At 42.6% G+C, this 27,527-nt stretch overlaps 1 protein-coding gene across 2 annotated transcripts; it reads left to right on the forward strand.

Annotated features, from left to right (window-relative positions):
- Positions 1-294: 294 nt before the first annotated feature.
- LOC143328456 (uncharacterized) lies at positions 295-25,766 on the forward strand. Of its 2 annotated transcripts, XM_076743603.1 has the most exons (15): positions 295-406; positions 16,032-16,132; positions 16,427-16,553; positions 16,676-16,725; positions 17,869-17,974; positions 18,776-18,934; positions 19,027-19,147; positions 19,231-19,292; positions 19,521-19,646; positions 19,749-19,843; positions 19,949-20,095; positions 20,229-20,425; positions 20,956-21,085; positions 23,767-23,960; positions 24,789-25,766. In XM_076743603.1, exons 2-15 carry the CDS (start codon positions 16,067-16,069, stop codon positions 25,027-25,029), a joined length of 1,821 nt encoding a protein of 606 aa, XP_076599718.1. In that variant the 5' UTR covers positions 295-406; positions 16,032-16,066; the 3' UTR covers positions 25,030-25,766. The 2 variants fall into 2 exon arrangements, with proteins under 2 accessions (XP_076599718.1, XP_076599719.1); XM_076743604.1 differs by lacking the exons at positions 16,427-16,553; positions 16,676-16,725.
- Positions 25,767-27,527: the final 1,761 nt, after the last annotated feature.

The following is a 27,527-nucleotide window of genomic DNA, read 5'->3' on the forward strand; positions in this document are numbered from 1 at the left end:
ACAAAGCGAATGTGAAAAAACAGAGATTCAGCTGTTCGCTACAGAAGCTGACATCTAACTATCTTTATTTGCATGTGCTGATTTGTGAAGATCCTGTGTGCAAATACAATGCAGTGGAAGGATGGATATTGAGATAATGATAGTGGTTCTGATCATTGTTCGCCCTCCGGTGCAATGTGTCAGCATGTCGAAGCATTAGTTTGAACGAATGTGCACGTGGCCCTACATCTGGACACTCTTAATACTGTTTAATCCCTTTCTGTCAGCCAGCCAGGCTTGTTCTCATGCCAACACATCTACAGTGTGTCACTTATCTTCAAAAACAGAAAGTGAGCGTTGAATAATGTCTTCAGCTTTAACCGTGCACTTGTGGAATAATGATGATCAAGGGCCTTTTTGTATTAAGGTAAGAGAGAACCTTTTTTTAAATCCAGCCTTGAGATGCAGAGTTGTGAATATTGGATATGTGTAGAGCGCTATGAAAATAAGAGGCAACACAATGCAGCCAGTTTTCTAAAGAGTGGTTGAGGGCAGCGCTTGTAACTTATAATAAGTTACAAACCCTGGCATGATTTTGAATTTAATGGATCGTTCTTGCTCACTGAATTCTTAGGAAATTGCTCCTATGGTTTAACATGAAGAAGCTGAGAGTAATTGCCTCGGGCATGCCAATAATTTTACAGTGATTATGTGATAAGCTGTATCATACCGTTTGATGAAATGAGTAGCTGCCTTTTCGTGCGCGTTGCCCAGACCTGATGATTTACGAGGGCTATAAGTCTGTGTTTTGCTACGTGGAGCCTGCATGGTGCATGGACTCTAAAAGCCATGCTTGCTTACACACAAATGCTGCACTAATGGGCTTGTGTTACATTGCTAAATCAACTCAGCAAACCTTTATGATCCATTAACCACCAGGCATGGTTTTGCCAGGGCGCCTGTGCCAGCTGGCAGAAACTGACAGGCCTGTATCATAAGCAGCCTCTGCCAGCGATAGCTTTACTGAGGTCTGCAGAATTCCCCCCGTTCTCTCGAGCTGATTACATACATGTTGTTTTCTCATTAGCCGAGGCTCCTCGTGGTCCTGTCCTGTGGAAATGGTTGATGGAATGAAGGTAAATGCAGTGTGTACAATATGTTGGAATTGATGTCTGCAGACAGCTCGGGAAGAGAGACAAGTCTGTGGAGTGGTTTGAGTTTGGGTGGAGACAGCAGCATTTACTGTAGAACTGCAGACAAATATGCATGGACCCCACCCTAGGCTAGTGATCAACTCCTCTGTCATCAGTGTCTTTATCACGCAGACAGAGATTGATATCCAAGGATCAGATTCCTTGGGATTCCTCTTGCGAAAGAAAGTCCCATTTTTCAAACATTTGGAAACCTGGAAGATTTGTATAGTGCTGTTTGACTGTTTTATTGTGTTATTCATGAAAGCTGGCAGCGCTCTATATCTACACACAAATAAGCTCCCACTTCTCCGAGCTGCCTTTCCTTTGCGACAGTTGTCAGAGCATGGCTTATGTCTGAAAATGCATAATGAAATTTTTATGACTTCTTTTGCGACCATGCAGTTATGAGGCTGTTATTGTTAAATATTGCAATCATATCTGCCAAGCTTCTCTCCTGAGTACGCTTGCATCGAAGCGCTTTGTGGATGACTAATGTTTCATGGCTCATGTTTAACGGGTGCATAAAAGCGAGGAGGAAAGACAATTGAACTATTACAGGCATGTATGCAAAGAATGAGAAATTTATAGGATTGTCTTTACATTGAAATTTATAATCATTTGGATTACATGTAATCCTGTTTCATGTCATCTATTATTTCCAAATCCTCCTTCTTCCTCCGATGTGAATGTGATCTACCTACACACCCATGGTTTCCAAACTGCATTCGTTTTATGACCCTGCAGCCAGATGGATGTAGGGGAATTCCGAGTAGATTTCTATCAGATTAAACACACTAGTGAGCCAGTATGAAGGCTGTTAAATATACATGTGCTCATGTACTGTTATCTAGGTCACAGGTAGATGAGCTTGGCAACCCAGAAATTTCCTCTTGCTCGAGAATGAGGCACTTTCACTAAGTCAGATAGTAAGCGAGATATCAGCGGCAGAGGAGGAGCAGAGGGTCGTGGTGGGCATGAGCAAAGGAGGGAAAGAGAGCTACAACAATAGTTCAAAGCCCCTCGCTTTGTATTTGATCCATTGTCCCTGCCGGTGTTTAGAGACCGCCACCAACAAGGCATCGTCTTACTCAAGTTGACAGGGTTTTGTATAGCTGAGATGCCCTGTGAGATTAGGTTCAGGTGAAGCCCAGGGTCAGAGACCAGTGGGAGGAATGGTATTTCATCAATGTCTGAGGCTGTTTCAGTGAGAGCAGGAGACAGTTCGGTGAGGCTGGGCTAGTTTAAATGATAGATTTCGAGTTTTATCTGCAACAGAGGTTGTAATTACGTACATCGTTTTGTTAGATGGCAAAAAAAAACAAAAAAAACTGCGTGTAATGTGAAAAGCCGCCCAGAAAGCCAGATAAGCAAATGGCTGTTTCTTTATCTGATAGGGATTGTAAATCCCTCCTAGAGGATTATCACAATGGCCCATTTTATTCCTCACCAGATTTCCCTCCTGTGTAATTACCATTTGCCTCTATCTCTCTCTCAGTGGCAAAATTGGTGGGTGGAATATCTTGAGAAATATGTGAGTAAAAGCCAAAGAGGGAAACATCTCAGAGGCGCACCGCAATGAATGAGAATTTGGAGGATGCTAATTAAACAATGTCATGATTTATTGCCAGTAACAAAACGTTTACTGTTTCGATCCCAAAGGCTTGGCTTCCTGGAAAATGTATCATTTGGTCACAGCTCTGTTAACTTCTTCGCCTCATTTCTAGTTGTAACTGATGGTTTAGAAAGTCAGGACCTCCAATATTATATGGCATGTGGTTATTTAAAGAAAAACTATAAGATAGATTATAGCCTCGAGGTACACTTTTGCCCCTTTTCTAATAATAACTTTTATCTTTAGACTGTTTAGATGTCGAAAAAACAACTCAAGGTAATAAAATCAGTCAGCAACCACAGGAAATAAGACCAGTTTAAGCAGCCATTGAGCCCATTACAAGCTGTCAAGGAAGATTTCTTATCTTTTACAACTCTGAACTTGTTAGTATCTGTAAAGCCTTTGTCTAGTGTCAAGTATTGAAACTGAATAGACTTCCTAGAAAGTCTCTCTGCATCAACATGTGCAGAACCCCAGCTTCAGCACACAGGCTTTTGGCCGGCTCATGAGTGCACAGGACAGAGATGTTATCTGGTCTTAGGGAGGATGTTTGGGGAGTGGGAGTGGGAGGGCTGTGGGGTTTCACTGTGTTAATGCAGCTAACAGCCAGGAAGGCAGAGTGTTGACTCTGCAGATTTTAGCCAGCTAGTGATGGCAATGGGGCTAAATACTGACCCCATGGACTAATAAAGAAAATCACCTCAGGCACGAGCCGCAGGGGTCAGAGGTAACGGCATGGCTGGGAAAAACACAGGCCGTGGCTTTCGATCACTACCCTGCCTAATTGAAATGACAGTTGAAGACTGGTGGGTGTAACAGTGTTTATTTACGTCTTTGTTACGCGGTGAGCAAGCACAAAGATATGCCTGGCCCGGCCAGGGATGACATCGCTCCCGTATGCTGTCTGGCTCCGGGATCTCTGCACTAGTACAATAAGGACTTCCTGTCTGCCATCAGATTCCCCTGCATTCCACCCAGGCCCGGGATGAGGCGAGGGGGCTGCTGGGGACAGGGTTTTGTCAAAGGGTATGAGTCCTAATCAAACTGACAATATGGACCTGTTCCCTCCTTTTGACCCCCAAGCTGACCCTCGGTCTGAGCTGCCGTCTATCAGGGAGCTGGAACGGGCTGCAATTTGCAGTAGTGAGGTCTTGCTTTCCTGTGCTTAAACAGATGCTTAGAGATGGTCAACACTGTGTTTCACAGTGCTGATAGCAACTATTTCTATAAAGGCTAGGCACATAGCAGTCTTTTTGCAAGGTAGGTACTGTACATTACAGTAGACTACCCTTCAAGTGCAGCATGATGGAGGTTCATAAAAGTACATTCAACATCAATTAAGAGAACATTTTATGGTTTCATTTTGTTTGTTAGGCGTTTCATGTGTGTAAACAGCAGGCCAACAAATATTTTTCCAATTAATATTACTGTTATTGTTATTTGTATCTATTAAATTGTAATTTAGGGTGATGCAAAGCATTAGAAAAATGATGAAATTGTAATATTACAGGATGTTTGACCATTCAATTTGTAGGCAATATATCATATTTTATATCAATGCTTTTTTCAATTTAATTATTATTATATAAAAATATAATTGTCAGGATATTATGTGAATATGTGTTTTGTTTGTTTTTTCCAAATTGCAAAAATGTCTTGGTTGCAATGAGCACGTGCCCCGAGTAGCTCCTGAAGACACAAAGGTGTATTGCTGATACAACAAACAGTGGAACAGAAGACAGCTGTTCTGAGCAAGAGGCTTAATCTCAATAACAACCGCGGCAAACGGAGAAACGAGGCAAAGGATAAAAAAGGAAAGAACAATAAATAATAGGAAATGATACATACAGCAGGAAGATATATTATGATTATAAGATCTATTGAATACACAGAAACAGTTGCTTTCCGGTTGCTTTGACCATGCTATCCTCGTGCAAAAAAAACCCTGATGTTGCTATTTGAGGAAATGGGGGAAGACGGTATTCAAGCTCTCCTGTTTCAGTGGGGTCAAGGTGAGAGAGCAACCTTCAGCAACCTGAGTACTAAAACAGTCTGCTGCTGTCTAGCGTGACTAGACATGCAGCATTAAAGGCCTCCTGAGAGGACCGTCAGCACAGGAGGAAAAGAACACAAATACTCCCCACTCGCACCCCAGCAGCACCGAGGACAGAGGAGATTATACGTCTGTCACAGCGAAACTGAAGCACATGATTTAAAGGATTACAAAAAGATTGTAATAAAATGGTGTACTGGTCAACTCGCCCTTTAGACTGGAGCGCTGGGTCAGATGTCCCATGCTAACAGTTTAGCAGACACTATATTCAGTAAGTTAGAGGCAATGTGGCATGACTGCTGATACAAAAGGTAAACCTGGACGTGATGAGTTAGTGGAATTTGTAAATGACTAAACCATGAGACAGTAATGCAAACCGTAATTTCCTGTGCGAAATGACAAGAATATCATTTCTACAAATAGGACCATTACGAGTTCCTAACACGAACAGCACTTAAAAGTGTCATGCAAATGCTGATAATGGTAAGAGGATGAATAAGCTTGAGGTCATTTCAAAAGTCTATTCAGTGCAGGAAATGAGCAACTATTGTGCTGCCTTTTTCCAATTTAGCCGCTGAGAGGGTTCGGGTTTCTGTCCACACTTCATTCTGAGAAATTAAAGGATCACTGGCCTGGTTCCTCAAATGTTGGCGATCTGCATGAACACTCATGGTTGTCACAGGTGACTAATAAGTATACAGTACATTTGATCCCATTGTGTTTCCAGGCTTTTTGTTAAAGCCATTCTAGGTGCTGAGTGATATTATGTGTGATATTATGCTCTCAAAGGTGGCCTTTGTGCCATCCTGCGTCAGCACTGCCAGACCTTTGTAAATAGATTTCAGTGAGTGATGGAGGGAGGAGGGAGAAATGAAGTGTGTATGTGCGTGTGTGTGTGCCTCTTTCCAATTCAGTCACTTACAAAATACAGACTTCTTTCAGTCTTGAATGAGCTCCCCTCACCCTGAGATCTACACAGATAAGCATGCAAACGCACAAATGCGCAGCACAGCAAAGTATGTGTGTGTGTTGGATGTAATATGCTGCAGTATACGAAAAAATCATTCAATCAAAACCACAAATCATAATAACATGATAACTTGTGATTTTTTGAGTTTTTGAGAATTGAAGTTACCAATGTGTCAGAGAGAGGAAAAACACAATAACACATCAGACGTCACAGCACACGTTGTATTCAATGGTTATACTAGCACGCACGCACGCACGCACGCACGCACGTTCTTTAATAGGCAAACTGCCTGCATAACACAAATACAAATGATCTTAATCATATTTTCACTGTTTTGTCTTCATCCTTCTTCATAAAGTTGACAGCCAATAAGCGCAGGCACAGAACAAAGGACCTTGCAAATGCTTTAGCCTTTTCCTGAGGCACCAGTGACATCTGTACACAACTTAACACCAATCTATGGACATATGGCAGTGCAGACACATCACCAAATGTTGACAGTAATGAGCAATGATCCACAAGGATTAGTCTGAAGACTGTTGCACGAGCTGCTGTTTATGTGTCAGACACTGTTTATAACTCAAAGTTCTGGCCTCTTATTAAAGACATGCTAAATACAAAGGGAGCTTTATTGGTACAGTAGGGCTAAACACAGTATAACAGCTGCTTTATGAATGAATTCAAAGTCTTTAAGGTACCTCGTCGGTTTGAACCTTCTGAATCTTTCTTTACTTCTTCCTTAATTAACATTTTAGGATTTCTCCCAGTCCTATTCCTTTTATTCTTGGCTATTTCCTAAAAGTAAACACATTCCCTTCTCATTCAGCCATGGTATGAATTTAACTAGAAGTTTAGCCTCTGCTCCCTCAAAAGGGTCACTGCCTTTCCAAAAGATCAGATTTATGTACCCTTAAATGGAGGTAATTTATTTGTATTACAAAACTTGGTCGTCACTCAAATATGGTTCTCACTCTACTCCCATAGTGATAGCCAGCAGACAAACTCAGACTTGCCTCCAAGTCTTTGTCTTCATAAATTTCTCCCATGAACTGTATAAAGCACAAATTAGTCATCTCATGAACCATTCATAAACAATCACAAACCCTTGTACCTTGTAACTGGTTAGCCGCTATTTGTGTTCTTTTAGGTCACGATTTATGGCATGACAGAGGATAATTTCTCCTGACTGACCTACATGCTGACAAGTATAAATGTTGGTTGACCATGTCAATACTTGCTTAATATGAAATGATATGCAGTAAAGGAAGTTAAAGGACATTAGGCATAGTTCTTGTACACACAAAAAAAATCCCTTTCTCCCCTACGAATCAAACTGAAAAATGCAAGCAGACAATGCAAATCTTTTATGGAAGGGGTACGGTGTCAGAAGGGGTTTACATAAAATATTCTGATGCTTTGGACCTCTGTCATGTCTGTAATGCCACTGACCTGTTGGTAAGCTTCACCTCCTAGTGCTAACACTTCAATGAAAACCTCATGAGGCCACGGTAAATTTGTCCCAAAGAAAAGATGTCGACGAAGAGTGCTGATTGTGGTGAGGCCCGTGACTATTGTTGCCATCTGCTTACTATTTCCTCCTGCAAAGAAGATAATTGAATCTGAAATCACTTTTCTTTCTTGGTTTAAGAGTGAGGGTCGTGTCTGTCACTGAAGTCTCCACCACAATGGTTTGAGCCCTTGTTTGTATTCTTTATAGAGCTATTTCCCCCTGGCTGTCTCTTACAACATCTGCCCCTAAACCCTCCAGATCAATATGGACCATCTAATCACCTGCCACACTTAATTAAAACCCCATCACTGCCTTTATGAGAGGCATCAAAGGGCACCATACCCAAAGGGGGGTCATGCAGATAAGACTTCAATGGTGTGCTTTGCAGGGCCTTTGCACAATAGAGGCTGCTAAAAAATCTTTAAGCTGGTTTGGTGAAAATAGGTCAGTGTTGGCAGCTGTGGGTAATGTGTCCCAGGGCTGGCCTGTGGTCCAGCATGCTGCTCGCCATATTTAACACCCTTTGTGCCATCCTATCGGCACTAATCTGTCTTTTCAGTGAGTGTTAAAATTAATTTGCAGTGATTTCTATGAGGGCAGAGGCATCGTTAGGAGACCTCAAAGGGGCTACAAAATGGACAAGTTGCCAATAGTCGGCCTTTGTCCTTGGTCTGCCCCTTTCTAAATACCCATGACAGCAGCTTTGAAATGCCTGCCTGATGAGGCTCAGATGCTCTGGCTGCGGACATCACAGTGACCATGCTTGTCTGGCTGTGAAAAACATCTCATGACAAAGACAAACCCAGAGCAGCAAACAATACCACGGACTGGATTCCAAAACTGCCCGAGTCAGAGTCCAGCCTGCATTGCTCAGTGATGTATCACGATAATCCGGGTTGGCTCTGAAATTACAGATAAAACTTAATTTGATTTTTGCTTTATTTCCTCAAAGCTATCTCAACAGCGCAAGTCCCGAAGGAAGAACATCAGTGAAAAGAGATAACCGTATCACTTCAGAGTGCTTGGCATCGACACAAAATGGCGTTCCCATGGGAAAACTGTAGACACAACTGTTTAGCCGAAGCTTTCCAGTGGTGCTCATAATGCCATTAATTGTGTGCAGGGAGATTTGGAGAAAGGGCTAGCTGTGGAGAGCTCGACAGGAAGCCACATCTTGTAAAGCAGGTTTGTGTGAACTTGCTGCAGTCTGCTGTGCTGTATGAAGTCAGGGCATCGCTGCTACTCTCACATCTTCAGCCTTTTATTCTTTCTTCCTCTTTTATCTTTCTTTATTTAGTCTTTCTCTCTGTGTTTATCTCTCTCACTCTCTCCCCCTCGCACATAAACTGTCTCTCACCATCTTTCCGCCCCGACCGTAAAACAAGAGGAGAGAATTAATGGCACAAACATTTCTGACGTCTGCAGGAGTGTGGGCCCCTTTTCTGTGTCAGCCTCACTCTCACTCTATAAAAAAGATAAACCTATAAAGTTAAAGATGAGAGATGGAAGAATCAGGGATGGAAAGAAAAAGAGAGCAAAAAGAATAAAAGTGAGAGGAGGGCAGTTGTGGGTGCGTGTGGTGGGAGAGCTGCTCTCATCAAATTAAACTTCAATCACTGTCAAAGATGTACTCAGATTCCAGCAAGCCAATCAGCCAATCTAAGACAAATGATTTTGTTGAGCTTTCCTGCCACACTGGGCGTGGGAACAGCCCAGATTCTCATAAAAAAAAGAGCCTGTAAATTATTTCCCTCCTGCTTCAAAGTCCTGAACAACAAAAAAGGTTTGTGTTTATGTGTGGTGTTTCTGCGCTGTTGTCTTTGAGCCTGTTGGTTTCGGTCGGATTCGACTGTGCATGTGCGAGTGTAAACAGTGTTTGGGAACTCCAGCTGTCCGCTCACGTGCGACAGTCTGAGAGATAAAATACAAAAGAATGCCGTCTTTCATTCGCGTAGATAAATAAAACTGTTCAAGGGTCATTTAAATCGAGGGGGGTCCTCGTGCGTTACGCTTTTCTCGAGGCAGCGTTTTGATCAAAGCCATTTGTAGAACCTCTTTCCTCTCCTTTCCCCCACGCGCCACCCTCCCAGCCTCCCACATCCCACCCTCCAACCCCCAAACCACGTCTGCCTTGCTGCTGCTAATCATTGGTGGTCTCCTGACTGCCAACAGTAATTGATTAGGGAGCATAGGACTGGGGGGCGGGCATGAGGGGGTGGAGGGGAAAGTTCAACCCAGAAGTTCTCAAGGTCACTGCCCTTTCCTTTCCCCCCGCTGAACTTCTTTTCTCATGCTATTAGGTATCAGCCACAGGGGAAACTGCAAATATTTGGCACACTTTGTCCAACTTCCAAGAGGTTTGGTGGTGGCGAGCACAAACAGGAAGATCTGTGTAAGCAAAATGGACGCATCTGTTTAAGTGAAACTCGGTGGCGAAAAGGCTCAATTCATGATGTGTTGACTTATCTGTTGAATTGGGAACTCAACATCCTCGGCTGAATATGCTTATTTTTGTAGACCCCCCTCGCTGCTTTAAGAATGCCACAGCGTTGTTTGGCCCTCTGCGGTTGCTCAACATCCGTGACGGTATAAAGAGGGTTCTGAATGTTACTCTGAAGCAAAGACTCCCTCCATTCCTCCTCTTTTCACAGGAAGAGGTGACATTCCTCGCTTCTGGAAAGTGACTCATGCTGCTGTCTTGTTTAGTAAATGCAATTACAGGCTGGTTGAAGCATTCTCCTCTTCTGTGAACTAGAGCGGAGAAAAAAGCTTCTATTTCTTCCCTTCTTGTGTGCCTGTGTGAGTTCTCTGTATGGCCAAACAGGGTCATGTTCACCACAGAACCCGCAGCTGACTACGGACCCAGAGTCTTGATGCCTATGGAAACATGACTGTCACAGGAAATGTTCAACATGTTTAACTGTGCTGCAACTGAGCAAGAGGTGAGGGTGTTTTAGAGAGCTGAGGGCTGGTGTTGATGTTGGCTGCACGGCCGTCTGGGGGCTGTCCAGAGTCTACCACTCACTGGTGGGGAGACCAGTAAAAACACCCTCGGAGCATGCTCAGATGCTCACGGACCTATGTCTGGACATGTAGACTAACCCACCAAGAGCGATGAAGTCCGGTGATGTAATTTCACAAATGCACAGACATAGTCAAATAAACCCTTTAGGCTAAGTCGAAGACAAATAATTATAATAGTTTAAATTTACATCGTCACTCAGAGAGAGGAGACCAATGGGCTCTCATGTCTGCCTCAGTCATCTGTCCCACAAAGGGCCCCAGGCTACGGCAGCTGTGAGGCATTCATCTTTGTCTGCTCTGTCACTTACACTGTCTCTCAACATTTATATCATAAGGAACAAATTTTTCATAAATCTGCCGGTAAGGTCGCAGATTTTCAGCTAATTTCAAACATATCCCATATAAAGGAGATAGAGCATTAATCCTACATATATCTTTTCGTTCCCCTACCGCTTACGTATATTCAAACAACATGTAAAACGGATTATAACCAAACTTGATATTCTTGCAAATACCAGATCAAGATATCATGAAAGCTGGCCTCACTAGGCTGCCAATGAAAAGCACTTGTGTGATTTAACTTTATCCAGACTTGTGAATACCAGAGGAGGTCTTTCTAAGAAGTGGTGGGTTCTGTTTTATGTCCTGTCAGTGTTGTGCATCTGCTCTCTACTGCCCCCCTTTGTTGGCCATGAAGTATTGCCAAGAATTATGTCACAGATCCCGTCCTTCAAATCCCCCCTTTAATGATATTGCACAATGTTTTAACAATGCGCACTTGTTCTCAACACTGCCATACAATTTACATACATTATATATTTTTTTTCTGTTGAATGCTTAATTCCAAAAATGGTTTGCAGCTGTTTTTAAGTGCAGGGGAAGTTTCCTTTCTCTAATGCATGTCCTCCAAATGTACTGCAGCTCTCAGCTTGTGTTCTTTTAGCTTTGCTGTGTCGTGCTCAAATGTGAGCTAACAATGAACCCAAATATTTTTTCATGTGCTACTAAATCTGAGGCCATGTTGTTCTCTTCAGATCAACTTTTCTTCTTGAGGATTCCATCATGTGGGTCTCTGATTGACATGGGTATAGAGGCACTTTTCACTCCACTACAAAGAGCCTTCAGCCTCTGTCAATAGTCAGCTGGCCTCCCACTGAAATCACCTAGGGGTGCTGTAGTTTTTGTGCCTCACAACAAAGTCCCTCTGGAACTTTATTACCTGAAAAGCTGAGCTTATCTAGACAAATAGAATTAACTACTTCTGCTCCTATCTGCTGCCAGTGTGCAGAAATTATACTACTGCACGCCAACAAATTGTTAAGGCTAATTTGAGAACAGTTACTGTGTCTGAGGTCAGCTTTTATTTGGGAAAAAATAGTCAGTGTTGTTAAAACTCCAATTAAGGCAACCTTTGTGGTAGATTTTAATTTAAATATAGAGCTGAGTTTTCCATATGAATGTGGGTAATGTAATGCATTGGCGTTTACTTTTATAAAAGTAAAGAGATATGTAGAATATCTTTAAAATCCTAAGAAGTTAATCTGAATTTCAAACACTGCAGCAGGTAAACATTTAGAAACTGGCTTGTAAACACATGAGCTAAACTTCTTAAAGGGGAGAACCTGATGGGGGTACAAATGGGAGAAACTGAGGAAAGTAATGTTAAAGAAACAGAGAGTCTGCAAGGTGAGAGGTGGATACTGGTCGAGGAGCAATTATTCCCATCACTCTACTGTCACTTTATGGGCGTGAGAAAAACACATGGATATCATCTTTTCATAGCCCTCAATGTGGGTGGTGTGGCATAATGGTTTTAAGCTGAAGCTGGATGACTTATCATGCAGCAGAGAACAGGACCGGGCCTGTGGAATGAAGGAAATGTCATCTGATGCCATAGGGGTTGTGTGAGCCAAGCATCCGCCAGCCTGCCTCTCACCTGCTTCCATACTAGCTGTAAGTTCTCGACAGACGACCCGCAGAGAAACTGAACACTGACTTTAAACCTAATAATATAATCACATGGACAACCGTGCATGGACATGTGCGCTAATACACACACACTGCATAAACATACAAATGCATGATTTTGTTTTCAGCTATTTACATTTCTTGTGATTATCTACATTATATAGTTTACCCAAAGATGTTATTTTGGCAGGGTATTGCTGTCTTATTAGAGGCCTTTGAAACCAGAGCTGTATCTCAAATGATGCTGCTTAACATATCAAAGAAGTGCATTCATTTCAAGTGTTCACCTGAGCTGGAGTGCATGAATTGGTCCATTTTTTTCACTCCTCTCCTAAGCAACACATGATGCTGAGTGTTTGCATTCAGATGCTGGGGCTTCTGTCGCAGGGCAGTATCTCAGAGATGCAGATGGTTGTTTATCTTTTAGTCTGCAGAGGTTAATCTGATCAGTGGTGTGTTTAGCAGTATAGCTAGTGCACAGTGAGGCAGCCACTGCTATGGCAAGTGCAAATGCAGAGAAGCAGCGGCCTCGGAGGCGCCCGTGGAGAAAGAGCATGCAATGTCTTTCATGCAGGCTGTTCTGCTGCTCATGTTTGCGAGGTGAGGAGAAGGATCTTCTGCAGGGGCAAGAAGGGAAGATTAATGGGGACCCTCCGCATCCATACCTGGATCAGCAGGGATCAGGTGAGAGGGAGGCTATCCAGATTACAGTGGAGGATCTGGGGATAGTTAACACGAGCTTTAGCCTGTTTGAGGAGGATCCCGCGATCCCCAGGAACAGCATGGCCCGCTCAGCCAGCTCCCTGTCCGCCTGCCCGAGGGCTCTGAGGAAGAAACAACTGAAGCCTCTGTCTTCACTCAGTGTACAGCCCCAGGACAAACCAGCCATCACTTGTACCAGTGGGGAAGATGATGAAGAAGAGGAGGATGACCCATTGCTGTTTGCAAGCAACACTAACAGCAGGGCAGCTTCTGGAAACCTCCCGACAAGACCTGTCATCAATCTGATCCCACCCACTCCCTCGGACGTCGCTAATGATGATCAGTTCCTTGACATGACCTCAGAGAAGAGTGTGGCACACACATCTGGCAGTGATGTAAGCTTTGCTGCTGGTGACCAGGAGAGTTATGGGGAAAAGATGGAGAGTGTGGAGGCAGAGGAGCCAACAGAGGAACTCACACTGGCTGAGAATGCAGTCAGTACTAATTGTGCAGCTGAGCCTGAAGAGGGCCTAAGTGGTCAGCTTGGAGAGGAAAGTGAGGCTGTGCCAACCAAAGAGATGGAGGAAGAGAAAACAAAGCCCATGTTCTTACATAGCACCTGCCAGGTGGCTCCTCTGCCTGAGTACCCTCAGAAAAGTGAGTGTAACAGTGATAACATCTCCAGTGCTGTTTCATTGATGCATTACTCTGATATTCTGGAAAATGCGGTTGCTCACGAAGAGAATAGAGATTAATGTTAGATTAGTGTTTGTGTGTTTAATAGTAAGGTACAATAGCTTTGTGATGTTTAGCCTAGCTTAGCCTAAACACTGGAAGCAGCTAGCTTAGCTTTGTTTGCACCTTCCGAAAACTCTCACCCAGGTTTACCCCAACTATTGTAAATTATACATTTAAAATATACCCACTGAACAAAACCCCAGTGTCCAGGTATAGACACTAAGCAAAGAAAATAAAACATATTATTGAGACAAATTATGAGCTGTTGCACACTACGTTTTCTTCTTTTGAAGGAGGCTAACTGCTAAAATCAATGGTCCCAATGGTTGTCTTGGTTTGTTTCTCTATTACAAGGAGCTTCACCACTGGAACAAATCTCGTCATTTACTGAGCACAATTTGGGTTTTCTTGAGGTAAATTTACAAAGTATTTGTATTTAAACTCTAGGTGAGGGGTAAATGGCACCAGATGATGGTTCGCTCCATCCAGCTGTTGAGCTCATGTGTTGTCTCTTCATTTTGATCTCATTTCCCCATTCAGATGAAATTGCAGTCATTATGTGACATGGCTACAGTACCTCGAACGCCTCCTTTGGGAGTTGCAGAAGTTCCCCTTTGTTGGACTCCCTTTTTAGCCTTTGTGTGTGTATTCCCAGTGCGTGGCTGGGCAGGCGGTTCCCAGGTTTTGGGTTCCTGTGACTCAGCATGCTCTCCTCCCTCAGTCTTCTCTCAAAGAGCTTAATTTCTTTTCAAACAAGAAGAGGACAATAATACTGGAAACGATAAGCATCGCTTTTGCCTATCCATTACAGAAATGTGCTGAAAAGTTCTGACTCTAAAGCTTTGCTTTGTCATTAACCCTGTGTGTGAACCGTTGTCAAACTTTGTCACTCACCAAACTTAGACTTCTCAGTTTATCGGTGTGTGTGCACGCAAAAACGTGTTTGTCTGTGCTAATCAGTCAAGGGTAAGGGAACTCACTCATGTTTTGACTTGTCCTGCCTGAGCCAACTCAGACTGGGAATGATGTCCATCTCCCTGTTACTGGTGATTTCACCCTTTAAGGCAACATCAGGCTGTGTCCCTAAGTCTGCCCAAACTTTCCTGTCCTGCCTTGTTTTGATTGGGCTTTTCCTGGACGACGCAGACTGTGTGAAGTCTGAACATGGCCGTGGTAGGGTGGGTGTACGGCCACCCTCCATTACCATTCTCAGACAGCTCTCCATCTTGTGTCCCCTCTCCCATGCATGGTGAAAAGAAGTCACAGAACGAGACTGGAAGTGATTTTCTCAGGAATTCACAGACACACTGTTGTGTCTGAGGTCAGCTGGAGGAGGGTGCTCCTACACATCCACACGTTCAGCTAAGACTCATCTCTTCTCTCACTTGGTTGTACTTGTCAAGACAGTTGTGTTTTGAATTTGCTTAGCTGCAAGGCAGACTTTATGAGCCTCTACAGACTGATTCACAGGCTAGCCAGGTGATGAAGAGAGTGCCAGCTCGCTGCCCCCCTCTTTGTGCTCCACTGTCTCTGCAGGACCCAGACAAGATTCCACTGCTGACACACATAAACCAATTACACTGTCTTATCTGATTCTGACTCCATCTAAACTCTCGTCCATGTCAAACCAGCCTTTCAGAAATAGGCCCCTGAAATGAAAAACATGTGTTTAAGAAATTAGGCAGAATTTTTTTGTAGGGTAAACTATTTGAAAGGACTACTGTTTTTTGAACGGTATAGGGGGGCCCGATGCTTCAATCTGTAAAGGTATAAAACTTGAAGTAGTTCCAACTCAGAACTGCAAGCATTCCAGCATCTATCACTATCACAGTGTTGTGTTTCCTGAGAAAGCCAGGGCCTAGCTTGGATGCCATATTCTCAGACTCATTCGTCTTGCTTGTTATGATAGCAGAAAAAAAAAAGATATCTGCTCGCTGACCAAGTGACATTTGGAAAATGTAAGAATATGGGCTTTCTGTGGGAAAGAACTTGGGTTGTCAGAGAAGTATGTCATCAACCAGACAGACATTACTGTGTCTAACGGGTTGCCATGCAACCCCATCTAGCTGCGTCCAGTATCAGCACCAGCTAATGCACTGCAAATGGACCTGGTGACCTGTGCACCAGAAAAAAGGTTGAGAAGGCCGATAAGAGTGGCTTAAAGGGCTGAAAACGAGGACTTCATTAAAAAGCTTGTTTCCCAGACAGAGACCAACTAAGACAGGACTAACTGGGATTAATTCAAATTAATTTATTGACTTACTGTGTCTATTCCTATGCAGATGACCTGAGCAATACAGACGTGAGCTGCCCCGACATGCTGAAAGCTGATCTTTGTCTGCTTCCGCACGCCACCAACATGGACACATTTACTCAGCGGCGGGTATGAAGACTACACAACAAACTACCTTGTTTTTCCAGAACTTTTTTCACAAACTCCTTGTACTGTATATCACATGCATCCGTAGCTAGTGTGGCCAACAAGGCCTACACATACACCTTTAATGCATTTAAAGGTATCTACAGAGTCAGTACACATTCCAGGAAGAAATGTGCTTTATCTGATTTAGACTGCGACTGTGTATTTCGACTCATGAAAATACTTACTGGCTCTAAATTGATTAGACTGGGCTGGATTTTCAGGCTAATGTTAACTGAAGCCTGTATTACGTGACAGAGGCCGATAACTCGCTCCTGCAGTCTTGGGGACACACTGAACAGGAGCGCCACTTTTCATGGTTTGACCCAGATATCAAACCACCAGGAAGAGAAGGAGTCGCCACATCAACGACGCATAACCGTTGGTGAGTCTAGTATTATTATATTATGGACAAATAAGATTGTTTTACACAATACTGCTGTTCTGCCTCATAAATAACTCAAAAATACCTTACAAATCTCTGTTGTTTTTTTGCTATTTATGCAGCATCATATATGCCCCAGTCTAAGGATCAGAATGGAAACTTCCCTGAGAAGGTACTGTAAACCATCAAAGCAGGGCCTTCAGGGTGGCATCAGCACACAGCCCAGAGCTGCTGCAATTACAGAATATGCTCTGTTTATATTTCCCAGCTCCCTTGATCTGTCAAAGCAATGACTCTGCAAATAGTCTCAGGATTTTAGTCTTTGTGTCCAGGATTTGCCAAGCAAGATTGCTCGTATCCTTAGCGATCCATGTGTTAGCTGAAACACAAAACGGAAAGATTTCTATTTTTTTTTTTTTTAAAGGAAAATTGCCCACGTCCTGCAGTTATTGTATCCATGCATTATCAACTGTTTAACTTTCCTCTGGTACCCCATCAATTACATGTGAGTAATTTACACAACATGTATCTTAAGCAGCCACGCCTCACACTTGAGCCCCACACTGGGCCTGCAAATTAGACAAAATGGCTTAAACTATGGATTATTTATGCGGTTTTGGTAAATTATGATCTAATATGTTTTTTAAGGTCTCTCTGTCTTACAATATAACAGTGAAAGCCCAAATACAAGGCAAACCTCTTACCTCATAGCATCTAATCATGCCACAGTTACCTTGTAAAGCCTCTACAGGCAGCAGCGAACACTGTAGTTTTCTTCCCAGGGACACCATAAACAGAGAATCTGCGACTAAGGCAACGATTACATAGAAACCTGTGTTTAGGTTCCCGGCTTGGATAAACATTTCTTTGTCCTTTTTAAACATTTGTTTACAGTTAAACACACAAATGTGTTTACTTGCTGTAATATGGATATCCAACACAGTCATCCTTACTTTAAATGAATCAGTGACACAGACAATGATGGAGTGCTTGTGAGTTTAACCAGGTTTTGTCTTGATGCCTTTGTTTTGCCTCCTACTAAATAGGTTTTCACATGCAGCAGTTTGAGTCTGAATCATCTTTGTGCGTCATGTCCCGCTCTTTTTGCAATCCCTAACCTCTGCTTACTTTATGGATTTAGAAATTTAAAAAAAACTATATATACACCGTATCACATCTCAAAACAATGGTTTAAGGAGTATGTTGCTGGTGGTTAGAGTACTATGACATAATGATTTTGGACATTATACACAAGGTTTTTGCCCAGGTAGAATGTGGTATAAGCAGGCGGTATGCAACCTCTCCTTCTCCCCAGGATATGGACAGGCAAGCGGCCAAATCTCTCAGGAAGCTGAACACAGATGAAGTCTGCCAGTGGTTTACAAGTATTGGACTGCAGAAATGTCTTCCTTTCATTAGAGGTAAAACACACTCTCCCTCTGACTGACTCCTCTCCCAGCTCGGTGGTTGCATAACAAAGACAGACATTGCCAGGTTGATTTATCTTTACCGCAGATCAAATCTAAACATTTTTTTATGAACAGCAATTAGTTAAAAAGTAAAGAAGACAAGGATAATGTAAGATTAAACAAGACACCATTAAAACATAAATCGTTTTTCAACAATAGCTTCACCACAGGAACTGCAATATGCATGCAATTCATGTAGTAATAAACCATTATTACAGTTTCCTATGTACCTAAAATCCAAACCCTGTTCCATGTAGGTCTTTCCTCATAGTCCAGCTCCAGAACTTCAGAATTTCTGATATTTACTGACTTGGATTCCATTAAAAGTAATTCTGACACAAGCAGGCACCAAGGTTCAGAAATAAGTTCACTCTTATTCCTTTCTATACACTGAAGACAAAATCCAACATGGCTGAATCTGTTGAAAATGATGGCCTGTCACTGTTCAAACCAACAAACAAATGGCTAAAGGCAACTAGAAGGCTGTAAAAATTTGTTAAAGCTAACGGTTACATTTTCCTTTTTGAAATTTGTTCAACTTTCTGCTCACAAAGGTGCCACTTGTATGTTACTTCATGGCCAATTTTTTGTTTTTGCATTCAGTAATGCAAAGACTTGTGTCTTACTGATGTCGTCTTCATGTTTGTCATGTCATTTTTTAAATGTTTGCTGTGGATTCTAGATTACTAGCTGCGGCACAGCTCTCAGATTTCTTGAAGTATGGGGGTCCATGACTAAATGTTTTCCTTTCAGAAGCAAAACTGTGTGGAGAAGACATAGCTTCAGTGGACATGAACACTTTGGACATCCTTCATATCGCCTCACTGGAAGACAGGGAGCAGCTGCTGTCAGCCATTTATAATGAGCTGCACCCTCCCACCACCATCAGCCGGAGACTCGACTCTCTGCTTGGTACACCTTTATCAAAACAACATAACAAACACAAACACCTGGACCGTTTGCAATGAAGTCAAGGAGACGTTTCTCGCCGTTTCTTTTTTCAGGAGAATCCTTCAGCCCTAATAATGTTGAGACAATCAATACAACACTGGTGTCAATGACCAAGTCTAAGTCCTCTCCTCACATGAGCTGCCTGAGCATGAATCGCCGTTCCCTCAAGCACAGGTACAGCATCTCATACATGCAATGAAAACGAACAAACAGAAAAACAAGCTTTATTTGAATCTTTTGGCCTTTTTCCACAACAGAAACTACAGCCAAAACTGCATGGTACAGAGGAGTTCTCAGCTGATCGAGATTACAATCAACGGTGAGTCGCTGAATTGGTTTAAAGGTTAAATACATGCACTATTTTGCTATATATTAGAACTGAGACGCCATGAAAAAATCTCTGTAAATTTATGGCATATAGTTGATGTACTTCCACATTATGCAGTATGAATGGGGTTATTGTTGCTATGATATTCATAATGGACACTTATACGAGCAGAAATCAGACCCTCTGTGTTACTTCTGATTGTTGTGTCATGTGTTGCAGCGTCAGAGAGGATCGTTCATCTCAGAACCCCAAAGGAAACAACGGTGGGAAAAATCATGGACTCTTGTATTAAAATGTTGGGGATGACAGAAGATAAGGGTCCATTTATACTGAAAGAAACACAAGGTGCACAACACATGATGCACAGCACATCAAGAAGCCTTTATCACACATATACAAAAAACAGACATGTGTATTGGTATACTGTTCGTGTGCTTTGATTTGAAGGTTCATCGGAAGAGCTCCCACCAGATCAGCTGATTGGGAGTCTCCTGACATCGAAGTCAGAGAACAGACAACTGGAGCTGCACTTGTGCAAAACGGTAGCACTGATCTTTTTGTTAATGTTTCTATGGAAGGTACCTGGCTTTACCTGATATATAACATTTAACAATACTATACTTTTCTGTATGCTTTTTGTATCATAGGAGAAGTCATCAGATACTGTTTCACAAAATAATCCAGAAGTCAACAGTTCTTATGAAAACAGCAACATCAACACAAGTGTCCAGAAAGAAGAGAGGATCAGAGAGCTCAACCAACAGGTGGACTCACTACAAAACGTCATCCTTCAGGTCCATATCTCTTCAGCTGCATCTATGACAATATGTCATTGTTTTTGCTTCTAATGTTGCCATAATTGTAATGAATTCATTAACTTAGGAGTGAATATAATCAACACTGAAAACTGATTTCTTGACCCTAAAGGTCCAGGAGCTCCACCACGGCCTGGTGGCATTTTGTTCAGAGTTGAAGAGCATGGATGGAGATGTGAATGTAGACAAGCTCAGCTCTGCTGAGCTGAAGCAGAGGCTGGAGTCGGTTAAAAGCCAACTGAGCGACAAGAGGCAGAGCCTGCAGGCCCTCAGAGACAACATTAACAACTCCACTGCTCACAAGAAGAAGTAGGTGGACTGTCTCTGTTAATCAGTAGCTTGCTCAACACTGCATAAAACTTATCTTTCACCTCCCAAAAACACTCAAGGCAGTTACATTAGAGATTCCAAAAGGCCACTGTTATAGAAGGTAGAATATATTGTTAACGTGAGCAAGTGCTGCCATGTTGTTTGACTGTCATCCATCCAATACACATGCACTATATGCAATGGTACTGTAAACCTAGAAGGTTTAGAAACAGTTAATGTTTAAGTCAAAGCATAGCTATTCTTGTGAGACATTTAGGGGACGTGGTTTTTGTTTCACCAAAGAAAATGATAGAAAAATGGAGTCCTACCCAAGGAGTTGTGGATAAAAGTCCAAAATGCTCAAGTATTACTACTCCAAGGAAAATAAACCATCTGCTGTGTTTATTCAATTCTGGTGAAATTCACATAAAACCTTAACTAGACTTGATTTACATATTTCATAAACCATGCATGCATGTATGCGTGTACATCTGTGACCGTTTTCTGAAATGTGGTCTCTTGCCATTCAGGCAGCTGGACGTTCGTCTCCTGGAAAAGATGAAGCTGAACTGCCAAGTGTTTAAGGAGGAAATTTCCATGGTCCATCTCAACCGACAGGTGGCTCACCTCCAAAATGCTTTACAAGAAAGATATGTTAAGGTACTTTTGATCAAATTAAGATTACTAACACAATTTATGGATTATTTGCACTACAGCAGAGTGTAACCAACACAATGACGGTCTGGAGCTCAGTCGGCTGAGTTTAAGCAACAGCATGTGAAACACCATCACACCAATATGTGGGAACGTGGTATGGTCTGAGTCAGAGAATGTTTTGATTGCTAAAAATAATACAATGAGAAACTGAGATTTGCACCAAAACAACACTAGTTATCAAGAGAAACATGTGTGGTATGGGATGCTAAATTCAAACTTCAGCTGAAGAAAAAGTGAGTCAAATTTGGTGTCTTTGGCTACGCCAAATGCTGTTTTCCCTGTCTTTAACCACGTCAGCACCACAGGTTGTGCAATATACACTGGATAACTGGCATTTTCCTTACTAATGAAAGCCATATTGTGAGGATCACCTAGAGGATAAATTAATCTGCAGAACATGTGAAGTTCATATATTTGTTCATTTAATTTCCCAACAGTAGAAAGAGCACACACTAGGAGAGGTGGCAAAAGCTTTCTGGTGTGGCAGGCCATTACTTGACACTATTATGTCCATCATCTTTGATCTTCAATTCAATGTTCTCCTGACTGACAACACAATGCTCCTTTCAGCCTACTCTGTTTCGTTAAGCTGTGCAGTTAGTCCCATGGTGAGTGTGGGTATAGAAGGCTGAGCGAAGTCCTTTGGATGAACATGAACTTTTTCAGAGAAAATGATGTTTAGTGCTGACATCCGAGAGCCTGTGACCATACCAACAATGGAATGTGTGTGACAAAAGCCACTGGGAGAGTGCAATGGAGAAATGGGCCAGTATGTGTAAAACTATCTCCATCTATCCCCGGAGGAGCCCACTTCTTTTTTAATGTGGCTCTTTTATCCCGTTGGAGAAGCCCTAACGAGGTGCCATGAAAGGACACACGCGGCTTCGGCTTTGAAAGGTGCCCCGTGTCACATTGCCGCCCCGGGGCCACGCTTTTTTAGGTGCTGAGTTTGTGGGAAAAGCAGCAGCGCTAATGTTTATCATATGACCTAATCAGAGTTAACACACAGGTCAGAGCTGAGGAGCAGCCTGGGAAACTGATGGAGCTGCTGCTCTAATAAGGAGCAGACTGCCCTGTGTTTGGTCTTGTAGGCTGCCCCGCATTACAGACAATAAGGAAATATTTCATCATCGGCAGTCTAATCTCCAGGATCTATTGCAACTGGAGAGCATCAATAAAGCAGTCAAGAGGGAAGGAGAACGAGAACCAGAGGGAGAGAATGGAGGGAGGAGGGGAAGGACAACAAATGGCGGAAATGATTTAAAATAAGCAACTCAAAAACTTTAGACAGACTATTAAAAGGGGGGAAATTGGAAGACTCACTGATTCCTCCGATCTTTAGTCTCACATGTTCATCGAGGATGGATTGAGTTGTGGGAAAAATCTGCCACCTCTGTTCAATGGCATGCCGCTGAGTTGAAGAAACGGATAGGGTGCTTCCAGTTTTCACATAGACACAAGTCATGATATGAATTGTTGTTGATCAGTGTGGTCAGATTGTCTCCCATTATGTCTTTCTTCTCCCCAAGGTTGAATGTGTTAAAGATCTTCGCTGTTGGAGCAGCCAAGGCGTCACAGAACGACAGCACTGAATTCAGAGCTACTAACACCCATCATTATAAAAGAAATGCAATCCCTTCCACTTAGCATCTATGTTGTCTGGCCTGTCAGAGAATCATTCCTCATACTGAGTGAAACCCAAATCCTTTCCCACATCATGTTGTAGCTTCCTATGTTTGAGGGAAATTACTGAGTTTATGAAATTTGCAACTTATATTCCCTTTTTTCTCACTACTGTATTGAGGAAAAAAAGGTGAGCCATTATTTCTCGCCTGAGCGACCTTTGTGATCTTGAATAGCTGTGTTTTAATTAGACAAACTACTATCTATTGGCTGTGCCTGGTGTGTATGTAGGATATGGGCCCTATGTCTGGCCCAGGTAGGTTAGGATTTGATCAGATCTCGTGGATAAACAAGAAGAATATGAAGAGAAAATTCCATGGGCTCTTGGCGTGTGTCCAACATTGAGGCAAACCAAAAGGGAAAATGATGCGCATTAGAGGGTATTTCTCAAGGGGCTTCAGCTGCGTTTCCGTGAATATATCCTGTCTGGCCCACTTGTCTGAGGAGAGAGAAGCCTTAGCTTTGACCCCTGACCCGGGCAAGGCGGCATCTATTGCTGCAAGGCATTCACATGCCATTTGGGGGAGGGGGGAGTATGCCAAGAGGCTGGATAAGGGAACATTGGAATTCAGTGGTCAGACTCACAAGTTTTTTCTGATCCCTGCAAGCTACTTGTGGTGTGATCTTTTCAAAAGCTAATCATTACATCTTGGTGGTCTTCTGGCTTTGACGCAGCCTCAGACTTATCTCTTGGGGACTTCCAAGTAGTGGTATATCTGTAATCTTTAAGGCTTCACTCCAAGAAGTAAAGCTACTATTTTATCTTAAGGAAATGATAACTACTTGGTTTCGTGTTTCATAGGCACAGAAACACGCATTTCACAGTTGCAAAGATTCTTTGACAGATTCTTTTGAAGAGGTTGCACTTGGTTACTTTTGGGTCTCTGTATCTGTATTGCATTCATGAACATGCATACATGCTTCGCTTTTTCTGAATTCAGGAGAAAGCCCGGAAAAAGAGTTTGGCCATCGGCAGCCTGAGCCAGCTGGTGTCCCTGCAGTCTCCGGCCATGCTGCTGGTTCTACAGGAAAACCATGACCCTGATGGCCACTATGGCTTTACATGTCACTACAGAGAAGGCAGCGGACTAGTGGTGGTCAAGGTGAACAACTCTCACCTCTGTGTGGGCGACAGGTAATACATGAACACATACAAAAAGAATTTCAAACCAAGTCATTTACCCAGGCTTAATGGCAATTACTTGGTTAGTGTTCACAAGAGGCCACCTAGTTAAAGAGAGCGGTCTTCACTCACTATCTCACTCATCACACCCAGTTCTTTCGTCACTCCTGTTTTTTTTGTACTTTGTAGCTATGGAAACCCATCAGATATTAGCCCCAAACAAGCAAACACTGTAATGTAATACTTGGATGCAGAAGAGACTGGAAAGGAGCAGATAAAAGAACGTCATATAATTGGGCAATTACTGCATTACAACAAGTACATACTTAGATAGACAGCACTCTCAGCACACAGTGCAGCTGACATCTTGCCGAAGAAAGATGAGTCTGCATGACAGTGCAGAGACAGAACCACAGAAGAGTCTTTGAGCCTCACTGTGTGTGTGCCAATGCTCTTTACACAGCTAATGAAAAAACACAAAGTATTGCTATTTCCCTGTCACTTTAATCCAGGTGGCTATAAATAAAAATTAATGAAATGGGAATTTTTGATGAGCTCTGTGTAAAAGGTATTATTTGTTGCTTGTTAAATAAACATTAAAGATGCCCTGTCTTTACCTGTAGAGAAAATCCTGCCAAATAGACGTTTGATATCTTGAAGCTGAGAGAGAATTTCCCCACCAGCTCCTCAGTCATGAGGCTGAAGTTCTGTACAATCTGTAGGTTATTAAAGAAACTTTGAGACGAACATTTTGATTTTCTCTTCCTGCCTTGGATTGACATGATGCTCGACTTTTTTGATGTCCCTTTGACATTTTTGTGTGTGTGATTGGCCTTGTAGACTGGTAGAGGTGAATGGTATACTGGTGGTCAACTCTACAGAGGAAGAGCTGATGGACATCCTGCTGCAGGGACCCAGCGCTCAAATTGTTGTCCTTCGACAGCCCCCGCCCACCCTCACCTGCCAGCAGCACCCTCTGCTTCAGCAACACATGGTCGACCCTGGTCCCATGCAAAAAATCTGCCCAGAAAGGGATGTGGTCATGGAAACCCCTCCACGAAGGAAGGTGATGGCCATCTGACGATACGTGGTAACTGCAGAGACAGAGAGAAGCAGTGGGGATAAGGATGGAGCAGAGTGTTTCTCACTTTCTTAAATAGATGTCTGTCTGTTCAGTGTCCTGTAATGTGAAATGCCATGTCATCTTTTATGAGTTATTTACCTCGATATGTGAACATGTTCATTGTGTTGATAAAATGTTCTTTATAGATTGCCTTTCAGTGAGAAATGTCAAATAGTGATATGGCTGTGTTTAGGGATGGGATGATGTAAAATTCTATTGTGGACTGCGATAGATAACGCTCTAGATAAGTTGTGGTGAATTTCCATTGTTGGGATAATCATTAATCAGGATCCCCATGAATATCGTCATGAGTGACTTGAATTGAATATTGATTTCCAGATTTATTTTAAATTGCCACAAATGGGAGCCCGCATCTTTCCAGTCATTCCAAAATCCTAATCCTGTCGCCACGGGTGAAGGCTCATCTTTCCCATTACATCTCTCACAAAAACGTTAATTTGGATGTGTGGAAAAGTTATGATTACTGAACTAAAGAACAGCACAGAGATGGAGATGACCACCAGCAGAACCTGCTGGAGGAAGGCGCGGACGAACACCTCCAATTTGTACTTCCATCTCCATGAGCATCATCCGGCTCTATTCACCAAACTAAATTTAGCTAATGTTAGCTCAGTAATATTAGCTATGTAGCTAAATATCTAATTTGCTTCATGTTACTTCTGGCTGGATGTAACAGTTTAATGTTAGCACTTTGTGGTGTGGTCCCTCTCTTCCTATCGTATCGACAGCTTACAGAAGATAAACCCCTGGATGCTGGAGCTGCTGTCTCTGTGGAATTGACTGCAGTTTACAACAGTTTTTCCTCCATAATTAACAGTTCATATCAAGTATAATTTACTAAAAAACAAATTGGCATAATATTGTGACTCGCAGTTATTTTTGTCAGGATTATGGGGATTATGCTGACATGAAATCTTTATATCGTCCCTTGGCTTGCCATGTTATTGTAGTTTTTTTGTGTGCGTGTTATTTGGCTTTTTTCTGTTGTAAAGTGTCACCATGTGTACATAACTCTTGTATGTATCATCCATATTGCTTCATTGTATGCACAGAACAATGCCTATGAAAAACATATTTCCAGGAAAAAACCAAAACAAAACACAAACTATACTCACATTTTTTCTATTTGCATATCTTCCTGTTTTACATCATATTTGCAGCATGAGGGAAAATGAAAAGCCAAGAAAGAAACAGAACCAGATCAAGCTTTGCTCCACTGGATATGTGATAAGCATTTCTTTTTTAGCATCCAGCAGAGTAATTCCTGAGGGTACAACAATGCAAGCCTGATTAAGTCTCAGCATGCTTCACCTTTTTAAAGTTCAGATAGAATTGGGATAGAGTCAGGAAATATGTGATGTAGCGAAAAGACACGTCTGAAAGCTTTGTGCCCTGTCTGCTAGCTTTCCCCTTGCAGATTAGACACTAAGATGGTCTGGAACAGTGTTCAGAGCAGAAGATTTCTTTAAAAATGACTCACGTCTCCCCTTTGTGTTTTGTAATGTAATCCAGTGTGCTGTAGGAATAAACCCTTGGGCCCGGAAATGCCTCATTTCTCAGCCTTGTTCTCCCTCGTTAAGTGGCAGTGGATCATGCAAGTCTGACAGAAAGACAGCACAAACACTACCAAACCCTGACCCAGACCCCTGGGGTCCAAAGAGCCTGAGAGGAGAAGTGATGAGACCAGTTTTTCTAGTCAGTTGATGAGAAAGGCCACAGGTCATTCACCAATACATTTGTGCATTAATGGTTTTGCAATCAAAGGCAAATGAGCTCCATATAATCCCGATGATGAGAGAGATGGTATTTTCTGGTTGCCAAACAGACCCACAGGGAGGGAGGAGTATGATACTGGCAAGCTGGAGATTTGAGAGACTTTAGTCTCAGACATGGGAAACTGAAGTTAGCCAGGCAGCAACATGTTCATTTACCCACTGACACAGATGAACCACAATGGCATACCTCAGGAAGCGTAACAATATAGCGAGAACTTATCCAAAACCACAAAACAATGCAATAGCAGGGTGTAGAAATGTAGAGCTTCAGAGAGCGACGGAGAGACGGAGAGGAAGAGCTGGAGGAAAACTGACAATGATGATGATGCTCATTGTCAAAATAACCATGCAGCAGGGACTGAGGTCAATCCGGTCTATTCTTCCATTCAGCGCAGAGACAGGGAGAGAAATTCAGAGCTCAGTAAAGCCACACAGAGAGAGAAGGCAGAGGAGAGAATGTGTCATGGCTGCCTTTATGGAAATAAATTAACACTGGAGAAAATGAGACAAAATCCTATAAACACTGCTGCTGGCAAGAGTAGAAAGACACCGTGGGATTCCCAGTGACCAAAACACCCCAGAACACACACTCACAGGCTTTGATACTCCAGCTATAAACCACTTGCAAGTTGTCAATCTAAAACACAGAAGAAATCCATC

The sequence above is a fragment of the Chaetodon auriga genome, chromosome 11 (assembly GCF_051107435.1).
Source record: "Chaetodon auriga isolate fChaAug3 chromosome 11, fChaAug3.hap1, whole genome shotgun sequence".
Classification (NCBI taxonomy): domain Eukaryota; kingdom Metazoa; phylum Chordata; class Actinopteri; order Chaetodontiformes; family Chaetodontidae; genus Chaetodon; species Chaetodon auriga.